Raw genomic sequence first — 19,506 nt, 5'->3', positions numbered from 1 at the left:
GTGACCCTCAGTCAACTGCCCCTACCCCTGCACAGCCTGAAATCTCAACTCCCCAGTCAGTAGTCCACACTGAGGCCCTACCATAAAGCCTGTCAGCTGTCTCTGCAAACTCACAGCCATGCCACCATATGGCAGCCCGTCCAGCCGTCTGCAGCAAAAGTCCCCTGTTCCTGCTGGGCTGCAGCAAAAGTCTCCTTTTCCTGCTGGACTGCAGCACATGTCCCCCGTCCTGTTGGGTTGCAGCACAAGTCCCCCGTCCTGTTGGGTTGCAGCACAAGTCCCCCGTCCTGTTGGGTTGCAGCACAAGTCCCCCGTCCTGTTGGGTTGCAGCACAAGTCCCCTGTTCCTGTTGGGCTGCTGCAAAAGTCCCCTGTTCCTGTTGTGCTGCAGCAAAAGTCCCCTGTTCGTGTTGTGCTGCAGCACAAGTCCCCTGTTCCTGTTGTGCTGCAGCGAAAGTCCCCTGTTCGTGTTGGGCTGCTGCACATGTCCCCCGTCCTGTTGGGCTGCAGCACAAGTCCCCCCTGATAGCATGTTACGTCCCTGTCTGAGGGTTCCAGTTACACCCTTGTCCTGCCTTCTTGAATCTTGTTTTACAGACTGATTAATCAAGAAATAAATCAGCACATTAATCAATGCTTAAAATGACTGGTTATGGTTAATTGGATGCTATTGTAACTCACTTCATACAGTGTTCTTTGAGGTGGTTTCATTTATATCAACTCATCATATTTCATAAACTGATATGTTTAGTAGGCCTATAAAAAATACTAAAAGCGTAAAGTAACAGGCGATGAAAATACTTAAGTAGTCCCTTAAAATTGGTGTTGCTTACCACTAGTGGAGAGTGATTATAAAGATAGATATGATTATATGTATTGTATGTATTTTTGTAGAGTAAATGATGTAGGGAAGAGTGGAGATAAGGAGCTAGGAGCCAGGATATGCAATGGAATGAATTATTCTTTATTGAATGGCATCCAGATGTTATTCCAGCTCGCTCGCTCTGTCTGTTTTCCTGCTGTGGCTGATATGAGGTCAGAGTTGGCCACCAGTACTGCCAGAGAGAAAATGGTGAAAAAGTGAAGTGTAGATGCAGAGAGGAGGAAGGAGGTTTAAAAGGAGGAAGAAAAACAGACGGACAGACAAATGGGGTTAAATAATAATAAAGGGCGCGCTTAAACATCTGCGTGCCTCTGCTGGCAGCCTCAGAGAGCGATTCAGCAGAGAGTTACTGCTGTGAAGAAGTCACTGTATCCCATCCACAGCTGGTTCACATTAACAACAGGCAGTTTGTCACCTTCAGCTGGATCCAGCTTCACACGCACACACACACACACACACACACACACACACACACACACACACACACTCACACACCATACTTTCTCCCTCTTTTACCTTCTTCTAAAAACCACATGATGAAGCGTGCTCTCGTGGCTCACACTTTCATTTCTCCAATAGTGTCTCACTGTGGAGGGACGCCAACATTGCACTAAGTTCACATCCACAGGCTGATGTAAGAAAATAATGCAATACGTTATTCCTTTTTACACAACACAAAGCGAGTTAGGGGATATTTTGTGTGGATGTATCCTTGTAGTGTGCAACACTGTCAGGATTTAAATGTTAAATGTATAAAACCAAATTCTGAATATTCTTATCATAAGTGCTCTGGTCCCTTAATTCAGTGTCCTCAATGAGTCAGTGTCCAGAAAAAAATAACCTTTTTTTGAGGAAGTTGCTAGAAACAGGAAACACAACACTTCAGTTTATATAGCTAGAAAACTGTGAAACACCGAGTATTAACGGGCAACTCCCTCAACAAAGCAGACTTTAAACAGCCGCCCAAAAAGCCTTGAAATCACAACATGGGACAACATCAAAAATGTCGGCAACATTTTTTCAAGTTTACCTGGATATTTATAGTTTACTTTCCATCAGTATGCTCGGGACAGGGCGAACCAAGTAAGCCATCTAAAATGTTTTAAACTGAAACTGTGCTGTTAAAAACCTGTGGAACGCTAATATGAGTCTACAAATACGTGTGTTTGTAGCTTCATATTATCAGCAACTATGATTACATTCAATACCAATGTTTTTTTATGTACAAGCTAATGGTAAAAGGTTCAAATTTCATGCCTCTAAAAGAGGGAGAAACAGCAAATTAATACAGTTGATACACAGGGATGTTGATGCTTAATAAGCAGGGTTCTTACGGTCATGAAAAACCTGGAAAAGTCATGGAATTTTAAAATGCATTTCCAGGCCCTGGAATAGTTATGGAAAATAACATTTTTTCAGAAGTTTTGGAAAAGTCATGGAAATATATCTAAAGTTTCATCAATTAATCCAAACAAAATCAATGTGTCGTAATAAAATGTAAATTGCCACTGACCGTCATGATATTTTGGTGGTGTGAAAAGTTTATTCAGTCTGGCTTAGTCTGTGTTACTGGGCATGCGTCGTGCAAGCGCGTAGGAACTGCAGGCACACCCACTAGCCTGGAGTTGCTTAGTGCTAGCAAACGGACGATGCCGACAAAATGCCAGGGAAGTGCAGCTTCAACAATACATGGCTTTTTAAGGACAAATGCTAATTATGGCTGGCCAAAGACACTGGCCCAAGACGTGCTAAATGCAAACTGTGCTGTAAAACATTTGACATTTGGAATATGGGCGAGGCAGCGCTCGTTAGCCACTTGAAGGGGGAAAAGCACGAGACTGTAGCCGCATTTGCTAGCAGCGCAATACCCATAGGTGAGTTTATGAACGCTGATGCTGTGAGGACATCCAGCAACACTACTACAGTTTCCACAGCAACAAAGCAGACAACTTTGGACGTTTCTGCAAAAAATTAAATCCCCAAAGCGGAGATACTGTGGGCACTAAAAATCATGAATTCACACTACTCATTCAAGTCATCCGAGGACACAAGCCGTCTTTTCGCCGCTATGTTCCCGGACAGCCAGATTGCAGGGAAACTTACCTGTGGTGAGAAGTAGTGTGCCTATGTCTGTACTTTTGGGCTTGCTCCGCACTTTAAAAGACTCTTACTGTTAGAAGTGTCCCAACAAAAATGTTAAACTGTTGGAATTAAAATATGAGAAAGGGTACCTGTCTGGTGTTTTTTTTGTTTTAAAGAGGCACCATACATTTCAGATGTAAACCTAATTTTACTTAGTGTTACAATAATTAGTTTTCGGTGGTCCCATTGAGATAAAATAATTTATTTTGGTCATGGAAATTCAGTAAAAGGTTTTGGAGAAGTCATGGAAAATCATTGGTGAAAAAGTGTAAGAACCCTGAATAAGTGTCTAATGACTATATTGTTACAAATGTTTATCTAATCATGTTGTGTCCAATCACAGGAATAGTTCTAAACAGCACAGTGTTTGTGGCTTTCCAACACGAAACGGTCGTCATTACAGCGGACTTGATGATTCCAGTAAACCAGACTAAAGACATTCTGAAGTGCACGGATCCTTCAGGCAAACAGATTTACAGCTGTGAAGTCGCTGCCACACCTAACCAGCCAGAAAGCATGTCACTTTCATTGGAGCTGGAAAAGGTGATCGACTCAGGAGAATACAGTTGTCAGTATAAGAAAGCCACGGTGTACTTGTTTCTTCGGCTGAGAGGTGGGTGAAAAATGAATGAAAGAGGGGAGTGAAAAGGATTACCAGATGTAATGCATTTCTTGGGTTTTGTTGTTGTGTGACCTCCTCAAATTGAAGGTGATAAGTTATTTCTTTTTTTTTACTTGGTAAAAAATATGACTTTACTACTGATTTGGTCCTCACATAATAGGGCAGTGGTCCCAACTTTTTTACCTTACTGTATGTGGCGCAATCATCGACCGTTTAAAGAGATGTAGCCTCCAGGTTGAAAAAAGTAATTAAAAAGTGCCTTACACCTGTCTTCTAGAGGTCTATAAGAAAATAAACTCTTATTTTTTAATGTATTACCTCATAAACAAGTTTATTGTCTCAATGTCTGGTTCCAAATCTTCTTCAATACAGTTTGATGCTCATGTAGCAAACTATGGTCCCATTAACCATAAAAAAACCCAAACAATAGGATAAAACAGGATATGCTTAAGGGTGTGGCTACTCTGTGATGTCACTTCCTAAGCGCCTTGTCAATTATGATAGATGCTTAACAATGCCTATCCACCTTCTTTATCACCCCAAAAACTAAGATGGCAATGGCCAAAATGGAAAACTTGAGGGTTTAAAGCTGTGAAAGACCAGGAAAACCTTCTTGGCTACATCCACTGCTTGGTTTTAAGTCACACCAGTAATAGCTGTGTAACATGCTTAAAGTTAATGTAGAACGTGATGGCAGTTTTGCAGTGATTTAACTAGCGTCTTGTTGAATATAAATTATTCTGCATGGTATTATGAATTAATATGAACATTTTCATACAAGCTATCATGTGTATCCTGTATCCCAATATCGTGTAATATTTTAATAACAATGGTAACAAGTTTAAAGCAGTTCAAGTGATTTATAATGATTTAATAATGTAGAATGAGTGGAAATATCCTGCCCAAACCAAGCTTCAGAGAAAAGTGGAATAAAATAAACAGAACTATATGATATTCCTTCTTTTACCTCTGATAGTTTCAGGAACCTTCAGACTTATCTCGGGAGCCAATGGAGGGTCCAGAACCCCGGATGGGTTGTAAGAAGCCATTTGTGGGTCAATCTCGGATCCCATTGGCTGTAGACCTACAACGATATAGCCTCTGGGCACAACAGTGAACATGCCGGAGCATGTAGCCAACGTGAAGCATTAAACAACTTCCTTTTCCGCTTGCTGCATTGTTCACAGAAAAAGGAACAGTTTATCCTGTGATTTACTGTAGTTAACGGCCGAAATTTCAACAACATGATGCAGATTTGTAAAAAGTAAAATGATACTTTGTCAGGTCTGTCCTCAAGAGGAGAAGAAAACTACTTTTAAAATGCTCGTTTGTTGAACAGAGGTCAGATCGATCATTGCTTTTGCTCTCCTCATGGACTCTTTTTCCTGCATACGCCGCAGCCTGCTGATACGTGATTGGTCAATATTATTGGACTACAAGCGTACTACAAACAGAAAGCAGAACATTTGCCATCCCAGAGACCCACGTCCCTGCCAACAGATTGTACATTTCTATGTGGAATCTGTAAATAGAGATTATTAGTGGGCTAATTCTAATGCTAACAGACTACTCTGTTTAACCCAAATGTCCACTGATATGAAACATGAAATCTTTAATTGGCAGACTACGTGCTTGACAGCTGAGGAATTTACCAGCTGTTGTGTGTTTTCCAGATGAAGGCTACAAAAAAGGAACGTGGAATTATACAGAATGCATAGTGGCTATCTTCACTGGCATGCTGCTGCTTTTCAGTGTCGTCGGCTCTGTGTGTGTCTTCAGAGGAAATTGGGTAAGAAGTGACATGCTCACAACCTTGTAAAATTAAGAAACAGCAGGTTTCAATGTTAGAGAAATGCTTTGTTACAGACTTAAACTGTGCTGTTATAAGGGAAGTGAAGCTGACAGAGCAGAGTTGGAGATTAGTTCCACTTCCAGCTTAGCATCTTCTATTTAATGTTCCTAGTCTCGATTTGACTGACACTAGTTTATTGTCTAAATTTAAGTAGATTTTCAACGTCAAGCTTTCAGATTCTTAAGTTTGCCTAAAAATTTAATTCATCTTTTTTTTTTACACAACTGACTGTACAAAAAGATATTGAGAGTTCTCAGTTGGCAAAAGATTTAATGCAAATAGAGGTCAGTACTTGTACTATCTTCTGCCTTCAAGACCCTTTAAAAGAAGAGTAGGATAGATACAACTGTAATTTGCAACCATTATTGTAATACTTCACAGTGTATTTAAAAAATAGATTGGAAAACTGGGCTGGACTCTTAAACTGAGGCCTACCTCCGGGAGAGGAACTACTTTGTCCTATTTAACAACAATCTACATGGCAGCCAGCACTTTCAGTTCCCTCATCCTGGCAGGGATTGTGATATTTGTATTGTCCAAAGGTAACAAGCCACATTATTAAGTGCATAGAATTATATTGGAGCATTTGATGATAAACTCCAGTCACAAGACACAAAACTAGATGCCACTTCTTTCAGGTATTGCTACATCACATGAAACCCCACATATGCCTTTGTGTAGTTTGTTTGCATTACAGTTTTGGTCACAGTTTTTTTTAATTAAAGTGTTATGTGTCATTTTTTAGAAAGAATACATCACTAAATGTGGCGACTCCTGCAGAAAACAGAAGCAGAATAGAGAAGAAAGGACGACTACGGCGAATCAGGAAGGCAGCGTGGATGTAACAACAGCTCCGGCTACGTCGTTCTATGCTGTGAGCACCTTTCTACTCATCAGTATATAGACAGAAACATTTCACTTGAATTACAATTTATAATTCTTTTCGCCTATCTGCATTTATTTATTTGGGTATTTCTTGGAAACTAATTCTCTCAGAGTCTGGAGCATCGGCCCAGGTCCATTTATGATGTGCTTGACCACTCAGCTGCCAACAGTGAGCCCGACCAAAGCAAAGCTAAAGGCAAGAAAAAGAAAGTCAAAAAAACGGTCAGTGTAAACATGAGGTGTTGTGAAGTCAGGTTTTCTGTTATCAGTGAAAAAACAACAAAGTTAGTGACCAGTCTTCTTCTTCCTCCACAGACGGAACAAACCACACAACAGCAGCAAGAAGGCGTATTTGAGTCTGTCTATGAAAATTTTTAAATCAGGAATACATTGTCCCAACAGAATGTGATATTTATATAAGAAGCTGTTTTTGTTTTTGCTTTGCTGTGTCATTTTCACCTGTTACCTTTGGCAGAGAAACCATTGATATTCTTTAAATGTATACATCTCAAGAACTCAATGTAAAAATACTTTTACATGTAGGTTTCTGAATTTCTAATACAAAATAATTATCGGCACAATGTGCTCAAAACATTAAAAGTACTCAATATGCAGATTAGAATGGCCTTTGTGTTACATTATAAAGGATTATACTTTGTGATCAAAAATACAAATGCATGAACATGTAACCAGAATTTGAATGTTGTTTGCATGTTCTCCTCGTGCATGCGTGGGTTCCCTCCAGGGTCTCCGGCTTCCTCCCACACTTGGAGTGTGCTTATAAGGTTAATTGGTGACTCTAAATTGCCCATAGGTGTGGGTGTGAGTGCGAAAGGTTGTCTGTCTCTATGTGTCAGCCCTGTGATTGACTGGTGACCAGTCCAGGGTGTACCCCTGCCCAATGACAGCTGGGACAGCTCGGATAGGCTCCAGCCCCCCGTGACCCTGAACAGGATAAGCAGTATAGATAATGGATGGATGGATGCTGGAGCCCATTCTGACTGAGTGTTTAATTTACTCTAACAATGTTCAATGTTTCTAAAATGTGAATTTGGTCAGCAAAAAGAAGCTAAAGCCTATAAATAAAGTAAGTATAAAATAGATAACTATGCTATTTTAATGTGAAACATTGTGGAAGAAAAGTAACTCAGCATTGCATATAACTTCTAATTCTGGATCTACAGTGACTCTGTCTCTGGCTGTCAAAGAAATTGAAAAAGATAAATATTTTCTTCCTGCCACCTGCCGCGGTCTGATTTCTGCCTGAAAACAAATGACTACTGCTTTTATTCAACAATCCTTATGCATTCGGATTATTTTTTGGTATGATAAGCCCCACCCCCTTTGCCTACGTTGACCAATTAAATCTTGAGATCTTGATTCTACGAGCGCCTGTCAGTCGCACTTCCGGGTTGGTTTGTTGTGTTTTTCTGCACTGATCATGGCTGCAGAGGGCGATTTTCTGGCGAGATACCGTGCTGTTTCAAATAAACTGAAAAAGTAAGGCACATTGAGGCAAATTACTTAAGATAGAGAGAGGGTAGATTTTCAGGATTAGTGTAACGTTATCTGGCATCAGTGCGAAATGTATACAGTTAGCCCAATGTAGTAAGCTAGGTCAAGCTAACAGTTAGCTTGCCACTGTCAGTACTATATCTACATTATTTAACCATCCTTTGTCTGTATGTAATGCAGTTTTTAATGTGAGTATCGTGTATGTAGATTTTAGTTGTCTTGCTTAGTTCCATGACAAAGAGTAGCTGATGTTTTGTTGTGTTATTTGACAGCTAACGGTAACGTTTATGTAGCTAGCTGCACTACTGCACTTTTGCTAGCGGTGCACACATTCATTTATGTTTAGCTCCTTCGCGTTCAGCTGAAGTGTATTTAAGACAGCTTGACAGCTAACAAATAACGATATTATGGAAAATAATGTCCTGTCTTTACTTGACGTAGACGTTTTCTCCGGAAGCCAAATGTAGCTGAGGCGAGTGAGCAGTTTGGTAAGTGACTCAACCTTTTTTTATAACCTAACGCCTCCTTTACACTGTTAAACGTCAAAACAGTATTGTTTCTGTGCGCACCACATGACACCAAATCCAGTCTTTTATTGTTCTCATCTATGTTATTCTCAAGTGATTTTCTTACATTTTTTGTAGCATTCATGCTCTATTTGTATCAGACACTATATTTTACCTGAAACTTTGTACTTATTGTCAATAAGAAAAATAAATTGTTCTCCTCTATGTTCAAGAGATTATGTCATCAAACTGTTTTCATATTCAGTTTTCTGTTTACACATTTGTTTCAGGTCAGCTAGCCAAGGAGCTGAAGCAGCAGGACTGCCTCCAGTATGCTGCCTTCTGTAACCTCGCTATGGCTCGGTGAGTTGACACATTGTATAATTAAACCTGTTGAACCTGAGTGAACTCAATAACCGCAGTGTCTAATACAATACAAGAGATCCCCTGTAGACACCTTTACATACTTAATTACTTTGTGTACTCTTGGTCTGCTGTTTGTTTGGTTTCTGCTAGACCCCTTATTTCCAAATATTTGAAACCGTCATGCTTCAGCATTAAATTCCCCCCATGCTCAAAGAATGGTCCATAAAGACATGTATTTTCCCAGTTGAAAGTGACCACCACACCTGCACAGATCTATGAGTAGCCGTATTAATGTTCTTGTGGCTGAATGGGAGCAAATCCCTCAAGCCAAGTTTCAGATTTTGTGTAAAACTTTCCCAGAAGAGGTGTTCAGGAATCGCATGTGGATATAATGATATAACGTGCATGTGTTCACTTAAGTTTACACTGCGTAGTGTATTTTAAATCCTACTCTCACATCATTAAAGATTCCTTAAATAACAACTGTTTTATAAGAATCGTGTAAATGTAATTTGTGACTCATTTCACAAACTTTAGGGCGTAAATTGCTTTCATAGCAACCAGAGTGCTACATGTTTAAGATTTAGCAAACAGATTGCCAGGTGACGTCATAAAGGTACTTTCAAGTGAGTTATGAATGTTCCTAGTTATTCATGTACCGTACAATAAACCACCACAGGGTGACAGATATGTTTGTAATTAGGCCAGAGGGAGCCTGTATCACTCACGGTAATAGTGACATGTTTACTGTTGATGGTGCACCTGTTGTTGTTGCTAATCCTAAATGTCTTCACTGCAGGTGTGAGCAGACTCTTTTTAACGCTCCCGGGGAGGCTCTGGCATTAACCGACGCCGCTCGCCTCTTCCTCACGTCTGAGAAGGAGAACAGGGCACTGCAGGCTCCGGGCTTTGATGAGCACCTTCAGGCTGCACTCAACTGCTACAGTTTTGCCATCAAGGTAAACTGTGATTCCTGGTTTTTGACATTTTTAGGGCTTTAGAGCAACAGATATGCACTTTAAATATTTGGGAAATACAGTATAGTATTCGTATCTTGTTGGCAATTTTTGTGGAATATATAAACAGATTTAAGTGTTGCAGAATAGATTATAAAGTACATCCCTGCATTGTTTCCACGTTCCTATAAAGACAGTGAGATAATGCTGATGTACAAATGGCTTACAGGTGTATATTGAGATGAATCAGCCTGTGATGGCAGCCAGCCTTTGTCTAGAACTTGGCAACGCGCTCAAGGTAAAACTTCAAGCTGTCTTGATGTTTGATTTTTATATATACTGCAAATAAAAGGAACATTTTGTATCATAACTCCTCTTGTGGTATCAACAGGAGATGAACAGACCAGGAGAAGCTATTGTTCATTACCAGAGGGCTGCAGAATTACAGACACAGACTCCAATCGAAGCTCTGCTGTCGATGGGAGAAATGGCCACGTGTAAAATCCTGACCCGTAAGTCCAGTCCGTCCATTTTCATCTGATCTGCAGCTGATTTAATAAGCTTGTCTCTATGTTTAATCTCGATCTTCTGCAGTTGTAATCTCGTGTGTTTTTCACAGGTGACTACGACGGTGCTTTGTCAGTGTTCACTGAGATGCAGCTGATGTGTCAGGAGAGAGGACTGCAGCTACCAGGCACCAGCACCCCTGTTGGTGAGGCTCTGCATTGACTTACAGGCTCGATCTGCTTAATATGATCTCATGTTTGAATGGATCCCCTGCAAACGCACTGTAATGCTGTGATGAGAGGGTGAATGTTTAAGGAAAAAGAAACCCGGGACACTATTTTAAGGCAGTGTCCCTTTTCCTGCTTTAATATGATTGTTGCACTTTATGTGATGACGGTGACTAACTATCTTAATTTCTCTTCATTTTCCTGAAAATAGGTGCATTTCTTGACATTGTGGCAAAATGTGAGATCTCTAGAGTGCTCCTGCTGATGTTGCTTGAGGTAAGCTCATTGATTTTAAATATAAAGACAAAATATGACAACAAAACCGTCAACATCACAGTACAAATTAGGGATAGACCGATTATCCGCCGGGCCGATTAATGGCGCCGATATTCGGCATTTTGACGCATATCGGCATCATCATCTTTTTTGTTTTTTGTTTTTTTTTTGACGGCCGATAAGAGTGCAGAGTGCTCACACACACCGACGGAGAGGAGAAAAAGTTCATTTCTTTGCAAATTTTATTTAACTTTGTTTTATTTTCTTAATAAAACTTCAGGAAGTTATTTATTTAGTTATTTAGTTTAGTCTTACTTTATAAGAGATGCTGCTGACCCTGGGAACTCCCTGCGCTTTTTGTTTGTTTGTTTAATAAACAAAGTTAAGTGTTGGAGTTTGTATTATTCAAAATTTTGACGCCAATATTTTCACTTTTACTGCAAATGAATATCGGCTCCAAATATCGGTTATCGGCCTCCTTGACTACTAATAATCGGTATCGGTATCAGCCCTGATAAACCATATCGGTCTATCTCTAGTACAAATGTTCCCGTTAAATGTTATTGGAGGGGGGTTTCTTCTCTAAATCAAGGCTTCAAGGAAAAACATTGCAAAGCCCCTTTAAGGGATTTTTTTAATATTTAGCTTTATTAATAACTTGACTGGAGTTGATACTATTTATATGACTGAAGTGAAAAATGCAACCTCAATAAGGAACCATTATTTTTCAGAATGTGTGAATCTAAGAAGTTTCACTTCGTAAAGCTGGAGTTTATCCTGTGCAGAGTATTTTTACCACAGATGCTTAGCAACATGAACACCTGCCAATACATCAGTGCCAAACAGCCAACAACTGGGCAAAAGTTGACCTGCCAGAAAGCAGAGCACTTACATTAAAAGAAGGAAACACCTCCACATCAGCAGGGCAACAGAGCATATTGCGTTGCTGATGCCAGGAGTATTGATATCACCCATGACTTAGTGGTGCAGCAGCACTTTAATGGTCCATTCTTGCTGGTTTCCTGTGCAGCCTCCGCCTCAGAAGCTGTTACCAGAGCATGCTCAGACCCTGGAGCGATACGCATGGGAGTCTTTTGACCCTCACAGCCAAGGTAAAGCACCTTAGTATTAAACTATTATGAAAGCAAAAACATATGAGTTTTTTCACTGGTGATTCAGAAATCATAACATGAATCCTTTGAGTGTCGTTTGTTTGAAGTGGTGTAAACATGGCTCTCGTCCTCTCCTTCAGTGACCTTCCTGCCTGAGAATGTTTTCCTGCTCCTGCAGTCTGTTGTGGTGAGTTTCATCATCCACATACTTCAGTTCACAGGATTTCCTGATCCTTCCTGCCTCATACAGGAAATGTGATGGTCCTCAAGGCCTTCATCTAACAGTGATTAACGTGCTGAATCTCCCTTTGTCAGTGGACTAATTATTTTTGTAGTTGCAGTTTTGTTTGTTTTTTTCAATATGAGGAAATTCATATTTACTTGGTTCTTGATGTTTATTTGCCACTTAAGATATCTTTAATAAAAAGATATTCTGTAAAGCAGCTTGTTGTGGTTGAACAGTTCTAAGAGAGAGTAAATATTGACAAAACTCTGAGAACTTGTCAAGGTTGTCTGAATCTTGCGTACTGGTTTCATGTGCAGTTTCTAACAGCAATCTGTTTTGCAGATGGCGTGTCAGGAGAAAGACACAGAGTCCCTCAAGTCTCTCCAGACTGAGTTATGGTGAGCATTCAAAAATGTGATTTCCATCATGTGATGAGGACTGAGCAGCTTTTTTATTGCTTCTGAGTCTAAACTTTCCATATTGATTTTGTGTTTGTTTGTTTCTTCCCCTCAGGCCGTTTCTGACTGCAGAGCAGAATCACCTTCTCCACCTGGTGGTTCAGGAGCGCATCACGCCGTCTGGCCAAGGCATCTAGCAGAGTCCACTTTTTATTCACTTCCTCTGGGAGCGATACTTTATATAATGGAACATTCCTGTTCCTGACTGGGTCTGTTGTAAGGCCTGAAGAAGTGTTGTTTTCAGAAACGCACTAAAGACCAACCTCTGCCCAAAATAAACGTAGTCGTGCAGATTTAGAAATCAGTGAAAATCCATTTAGATTTTAAAATTGTATGTTTTTTTTATTATCCTGATTAAGATGATTTCAGGATGTTAATTTAAGACTGAATTTAATTATATGTTTGGATTCATGTGTGCTCCAATGAGCGCAGACTTCAGAGCTCGACCAACTCGTACATATATATGATGTAATGTTGTAGGTTTTGTTGCTTTAAGTTAAACACATTAAACATGAAGTCATTGTGATATAACTTGTTTTATTAATCAACGATATGGCTTAAATTCCAATGTAATTACAAACAGAACTTTCTATTGCATAGTTGTGACATGAAACACCACGATCCTCGTCCCTGGTTCACTTTAGGCTCACTTGTACAACACGTACTTTTCTTATGATAGCAGCCAACTACAGACACACAAACACTGTTAAAAAACACTCAGTACAAAATGTTACAAAAATATAATGGTTACAATGTACAGAGATAAAAAAAAGGATACACTATACTTCAGTTGTAAAATATTGATACATGATTAAAACTACTTGTACTGAAAATTAAGACTCGTCTTTCCTGGTTGTTCAAGTACTGACACGGGGAGACTGCACATCACAGATACAGCGATTTCTTAATCCTTAACTGGGAACCTGCTGTACTAGCTGTCAGCCTCGCAAGGAGATTATACAGGATGATTCAACGTTTACTTTGGCCAAATTTCAACAAAAACTACGGCTCTTTCTACTCCTTCTGAAAGGAATGGTTTGACAGTTTGGGATTTTTTTTTCCTTCCTGAAAATTTGAAATAAACATTTATAACACTCTCATTTCTGTATGCTAAACATGAAGCTACCTTAGCTTAGCAGAAAAAGAGTAAACAGATTAACAGCTAGGCTGGCTCTGTCCAAAAGTAACCAAATCAACCATGCAGCACCTCTAAAGTTCACCAATTTCCTCATTTAAACAGGAAAGGCTGCTAGCAGTGAAATCCAGCTTTTAGCTCCCCATAAAAATCATACTTTAGAACAAATTATTTCTGTTTAAACTAAATAAAACATTTTTATTAGTGAGTTTTGGAGATGTTGGTTTGTAGATGTTGTTTGGACAGAGTCAGGCTCGTTGTTACCCTGTTTTCAGGCTGTATGCTAAGCTAAGCTAACTGTCAAGCTAACATGAGAGGGATCAGTCCTTATATCTTGTTCTCTGCAAGAAAGCAAATTAATATGTTTCTCAAAATTTGAAATAAACCTTTACAGAAGTAATGGTTTAAAGGATGGGGTTAATAATTTTATGCTTAGACTGTTTAGAGGGTACACACTTGGTCAAAATGGTCAGGTTCAGCCCTTCATGTGGTGTAATCATGGGTTCCACTTCAATTTAAAGTATAAAAAAAAATAAACAAATGGCTCTTATTAGCAATCAAACTTTATCCCAACACATTTTCCTAGCTGCAAAAGCAGATCAACAATCGTTTTGTTAACCAAATTTTGAAACTAAAATCCTTTTGTTTAACTTCCCTCCAATTCAAACCCGGGAACCTGATCCCAGGCCTGCCCTCGCTCCTCCTCTCCTCTCACTCGCTCTTCTTCCGCAGGACGAGGTAGGTGATCGCTAGGAGCAAGGTGAGGACAAAAGAGATCCAGGCCAGGACGTAGGAGTGTCCGTACCCTCCCTCTGTGTCGCTCGTGTGAAGCTCGGCCGTGTAGATTGATGCTGCTATCATTATACACAGGCCTGCGGGGGAGAAGATGGGGGGTAATGCTGTGTTCATCTGGACAGGGCAAATGTTTCTCCTGTTATAAGGTCAGGCTCATGAACATAGATGTTCATCACAATGAAATGAGGCAGTTTAACCTCAATTTTCCAATAACAACCAAAGAAAATGTTCAAACGTCATTACTTTCACTTTGACTTATTATGGACTAGAAGCAGCGTGCCAAACGTATTCTAGTATTGACCCTCCTTTTTAACGATCTTGCCACAGAGATGTTGGTCAAAGAGCTTCAGTCATTTTTTATGTATAGGATAATGTATAAATTAAACACCTGGTTTAGTGGTCTGAAAGTGACCCTGCCATTCAGTATTGAATAGTCCGCTGAATATTGTAACTTGGTGACAGATTTAAGGTTCTGCAGCCTTATTGTCACAATATTCTGCCGATACTGGAGACAAGTAATTCGTACTGGAGCTGAAATGTTTCGTCAAGTTTATGATCAACGGGGAAATAATTTGATTGATAGTTTGACATTTGAAAGCAGAAATGCTCCTGTCACAGCTACTGAAATGTAAACTAAAGTTAACTAAAGATTATTTTGTTGTTAATCTGTTGAATAATGTCTCGATTAAACGATTAGTTGTTTGGTCAGTAAAATGTCAGATGATGAAAAATGTCGATCAGTGTTTCACAAAGCTTAAGCTGACGTTCTCAAAGATCTTGTTTTTTCAACAACCTGATGATTTAAGTTTACTGTCATAAAGGGGGAAAGAAACTGGAACACTTTAATTTTGAGAAGCTAGAATCAAAAATTGTTTAAAAAATCATCAAACTGATGCATCGATAACCAAAATACTTGTGATTTATTTAATGTTGACAACTAATCAATTAATAGTTGTTGCTGTGTTTCCTAAATTGTGAAGCGTATGTTTGACACCTGTATGATTATTTCTATGACAAAACACTGACCAAAAATTGCGCCAAAAAAAATCATCAGATTAATCGCTAATGAGATTCATAGTCGCAGCCTATATTGCTGTGTTTGCAAAAAAAAAAAATTTCAGTCATGTGTCACTGAGGCCTGAGAGTCTCCAGCTGACCCGGCCAAACCAGCTGATTTAGTGTTTGGTTAAACTGAACCTGCAGACTGTTGAACCTGATGACACAGGAGTAAAAATCACTGACCTCCTGTGTCTGCACCCACGTTTGTTTTAACACCATCATGCAGACACACTGAGCACGCTGCTTTAAAAGTGTTGGGTCATATGTCAAGTAAGGGATGCAAACTGAGGTCCAGGTATGCTCTAAGAACTGTTGGGGACAGCGGGGGAAAACATTGTAACACGTAAAATGTTGTAGTTCCTATCCAGTTAAGTCACACAGAAACAGAGGTCTAAAAACCCCTGAGGTCTCACACAGCTAAAAATGTCAGCCGTAAGAAGCTGGCACATAAATCAATATATCTTGCAGCTGCAGGTCAGGACGTTTGACTCCAGGTTACTTACAGGCGATTAGCTGTAAAATGCCAGTGAAGGTGAACCTCTGGCCTTTGGGCAGGGTGAACAGCTGGGCCACAAACACAAACAGGGCCAGAATGGCAAACACACAGGCAAGCACCGAGGTGGCCTGAACCGCCTGGAGAAACTCTGCGGCAGCCGGGCGACAGAAACACAATGACACAGGTACAAGAAACATTGTGATTAATACCAATAACATGGAATCATGTTGGATATCTTTTGCTATAAAGTTGGACACATGTAGAAACAATGATCTGATTTTTGATATTTAATGACCAGTTCTCCGATCATTGATCAATGTTTACCCTCTGGGTAGTCCTTCAGGTTGACGTAATGCCAGTCTGAGCCTGTCAACTCCCACCTGCCCCACAGATCAGTGGATACTGTGTTAGTGATCCACCAGGCCTGAAGACAACAGGAGGAGAAGACAACACAAGATAGTAAGAACATTTATTATTTATGCAGATTTATATCGTATCAACATGTGTTTTAAAAAGACATTTCCCACATATACATGCCGACAGACATATTCAGTGTCTTTTATTAATTATGTAAGGTGAAAGTCTGATTTAGTAGATATGCAACACTGGAGAAATACAAAAAAAGAAATTGACTACAGTGTTCCCAAGTGGCTTAACGGCACATGTACTGGCCTGAGCATTTGTGGAGAAATACAAACCGCTTGAGGCTCAATATTTTCTGAAATGTAGGAGTCTTTGGTTAGTGTACTACCTCATATAAAACTATAGTATTCTTCCTCTAAACACAGATGTGTGTTAAATAGGGAACACAAGAAAATAGAAAGTACTTACATTATCTATGGTGGCCACCAGAAGCAGGATGATGGTGGTTATGTGCACAACAACGATTCCAGCCAGCACCAACATTGTGGCCTTCTGAAAACTGATAACAGGGGACAGGCGGAAGGATGCACGCCATTATTTATTTTCCAGGCACGGACTTATTGTGACACAGGCTCGAAGAATCAATTTACACACACACACACGCACGCACGCACACACGCACGCACGCACGCTGTCCTGAATAAATACTGTTTCAGACAGAAAGAAAAAATACTTAGAGGTGAGCTGGAACATGCAAGTCCAAACCTGCCCCACAAGTCTCGCGGACGGACACTTTTGAAAACAGACATCCGCTGTCAGATTCAACTCTCTGCTCAGTTAACTAATGGTTTCATGTCTTATGAGTTCAAAAACAAAAGAGAAAAAAAACTATTATCTATATTTTAAGGCTCGAATGAATTACTATTTACTTGTAGCGACCAGAAACACTTATCCGTCTTCTTAAGGACTAACTGTTTTATTGCTGTCGACTGTTTCCGTCGACAAGAAAGGCGCATTTGTTTAGACGGTGTGAGGGCATTCCCCAATGGGCTCTGCTCCGTTACACACACAGGCCCTGTACTATAGTCAACAACTTTAAAAAGAGCGCGAGAATACCACGACAGAAACATACACTTAACACACCTCTAACTTATAACCCAGATTTAAAAACACTTGAGACTTTCAAACTCTGCGTTGATCTTAAAATCATAGAGTCGCGCGTCCTATTATTATTTTTTATGCGCTTATGGTCACATCCGCACATTTCTTCAAAGCGCCAGTGAAAATCTCTACTACTTAACTTTCTCGCACTCTACACCACCAACAAAACAAATAATGCACGTGAACGTCTCGCAGTCAAACAACATAACATTAAAGTGTAAACAGCGTGGATAAACGTTACCTGAAAGCGTTTTAACGCACGGCCCGGAGTTATTTGGGAATGTGAAACACAGTAGACCCACCCAGCTTTGAATTCACAGCACACACATCACCCTGTTTTCCCTCTCTCTATTCCCTCTCTTTCCTCTCACCAAGCCCCACCCAGAAAGTTTTTACTTTTTTTTCCCCCCCTCAATGAAACGTCCAGACAAACTAAACGGTTTCAGGTTGCATCCTTAGACTCCAAACGGCGCGTAAAGAGGAGTAAAGACTCCAACATCGTTTATTCTGAAATGTTTTAACGCCCCAAGCTGCTTCAAATGTAATTATGTTTCAGCTCTCTTATTAGACCTCAAAACCCCTCCCCACAGGCTGCTTCAAAATGATTTCTTTAATTCAGTTCCTCACCTCTGAGTCCCTTCCCTTCAACAAACTGACCACAGCAGCTACAGTGTGTGTTTTCCTATGAATATGAAATTATGGGCAGAAAAACATCTCGCAGAGCAGTGCTAATGTTTCTTTTTCTTCTGCCTTCAGACCCATTTGCTGGTTCATTATGCACATATAATGACTTCAACAAAGACGGGACATTAAGAAGCATCACAAACAGCAGCGCAGTGACACCAGAGGCATCTCCATCTTTCCATAAACCATAGCTCTCTGATGGCAAAACACTTTTCAGCAACTAAAGAGGGAAATGAAAATATCGCCTCATGGAGATGCAGCTGAAATTTGTGCATGAGAGTGAAATTATCATCAAGGTTAATCAATAAAAAAGATGAATCCGTGTGCCTGCAGTTAATCTTCTCACACTAGACACAGACTCTGCTCTCTCTGCAGTAACACAAGCCGAGTGTGTTACATGATCTTCAGTTGAGTCCAAGCCTGCAACAAAACAGGATACATTTCATCACGGAGAAATGTAAATCTGGCATCCAAAAAAACAAGGTACAGTTGCCGTCCAGTCCTCACTGAGCTGGACTACGTTGTTGTTTTGGAAAAATTGAAACAGAAAGAAAGATGAGTGTTTACAGATGTAACCGGCCTAATGTGGACATACTCTGATTTTAACAGAAGGCCCAGTGGATCCGAAGATATACTCAACTTGAGTAAAGCATGTAATGTAGGCAAATACTGCCTCAGGGTTCATGTAAGGTGCGAAACACTCACACATACACAATAAAGACACAAAAGAGGTTAGAAGTAGGGATGCACGATATTGGATCTTTTGCCGATAACCGATACCGATATTTTTTCCCAGCACACCTAATTGCAGAGATCATCAACTCTCTTCTGTATTAGAATGAGCGTACAGTGTAATGGTGATACTCTTATCACATTTGTTACAGCGGTCGGGGTGACGGGTCTTGAGATGGTTAATCAAGTTTGTAGCGTTGAAAGACTTTGCCTTGGCTCCTCCTCGCATCACCGAAGCTGAGCAGTCATTGCAAACAGCAGTTTTGCTATCTATTTCGGACACTTTGAAAAACGTCCACACCACAGACATTTTGGCTTCTAACTCTCTCATGCTGCAGGTAGACACACGTGATGTCATCACGCTGCGCCGCACAGGTCTTCTTCGCGCCGGGGACATTGCGCCGAGGTCGGGCATTTAATCAAGTATGCAGCAGCCCATTATTTTATCGGTTAATTATATCGGCGGATATCAGCTTGTTGGCCGATATCCGATAACGTGCCGATAATATCGTGCATCCCTAGTTAGAAGTGTTATCTGCTACAAAGCAT

At 40.2% G+C, this 19,506-nt stretch overlaps 2 protein-coding genes and 1 long non-coding RNA gene across 3 annotated transcripts; 2 read left to right on the top strand and 1 right to left on the bottom strand.

Annotated features, from left to right (window-relative positions):
- Positions 1–1,797: 1,797 nt before the first annotated feature.
- Positions 1,798–7,617, top strand: LOC138595212 (uncharacterized). Its single transcript, XR_011308460.1, has 6 exons — positions 1,798–1,965; positions 3,368–3,637; positions 5,320–5,435; positions 6,244–6,372; positions 6,495–6,605; positions 6,699–7,617. It is a non-coding gene; the product is annotated as an uncharacterized lncRNA (long non-coding RNA).
- Positions 7,618–7,804: 187 nt separating this feature from the next.
- Positions 7,805–13,063, top strand: f8a (coagulation factor VIII associated). Its single transcript, XM_069666632.1, has 12 exons — positions 7,805–7,883; positions 8,340–8,386; positions 8,695–8,767; positions 9,570–9,729; positions 9,956–10,024; positions 10,118–10,238; positions 10,346–10,438; positions 10,672–10,736; positions 11,767–11,848; positions 11,989–12,035; positions 12,417–12,472; positions 12,588–13,063. The coding sequence occupies exons 1-12, from the start codon at positions 7,825–7,827 to the stop codon at positions 12,667–12,669; spliced, it is 954 nt and encodes a 317-aa protein (XP_069522733.1). The 5' UTR covers positions 7,805–7,824; the 3' UTR covers positions 12,670–13,063.
- Positions 13,064–13,065: 2 nt separating this feature from the next.
- emp1 (epithelial membrane protein 1) lies at positions 13,066–17,874 on the bottom strand. The gene is made up of 5 exons (XM_069666634.1): positions 17,783–17,874; positions 16,849–16,939; positions 16,342–16,441; positions 16,025–16,165; positions 13,066–14,539 (listed from the first exon to the last, which is right to left on the bottom strand). Exons 2-5 carry the CDS (start codon positions 16,921–16,923, stop codon positions 14,379–14,381), a joined length of 477 nt encoding a protein of 158 aa, XP_069522735.1. The 5' UTR covers positions 16,924–16,939; positions 17,783–17,874; the 3' UTR covers positions 13,066–14,378.
- Positions 17,875–19,506: the final 1,632 nt, after the last annotated feature.

Source organism: Semicossyphus pulcher, unplaced genomic scaffold, assembly GCF_022749685.1.
Source record: "Semicossyphus pulcher isolate SPU_LCO1_2020_fin unplaced genomic scaffold, fSemPul1.0.p SCAF_17, whole genome shotgun sequence".
NCBI classification, from domain to species: domain Eukaryota; kingdom Metazoa; phylum Chordata; class Actinopteri; order Labriformes; family Labridae; genus Semicossyphus; species Semicossyphus pulcher.
The sequence above is the reverse complement of the archived record's forward strand: the minus strand, read 5'-3'. Positions and strand labels throughout refer to the sequence as shown.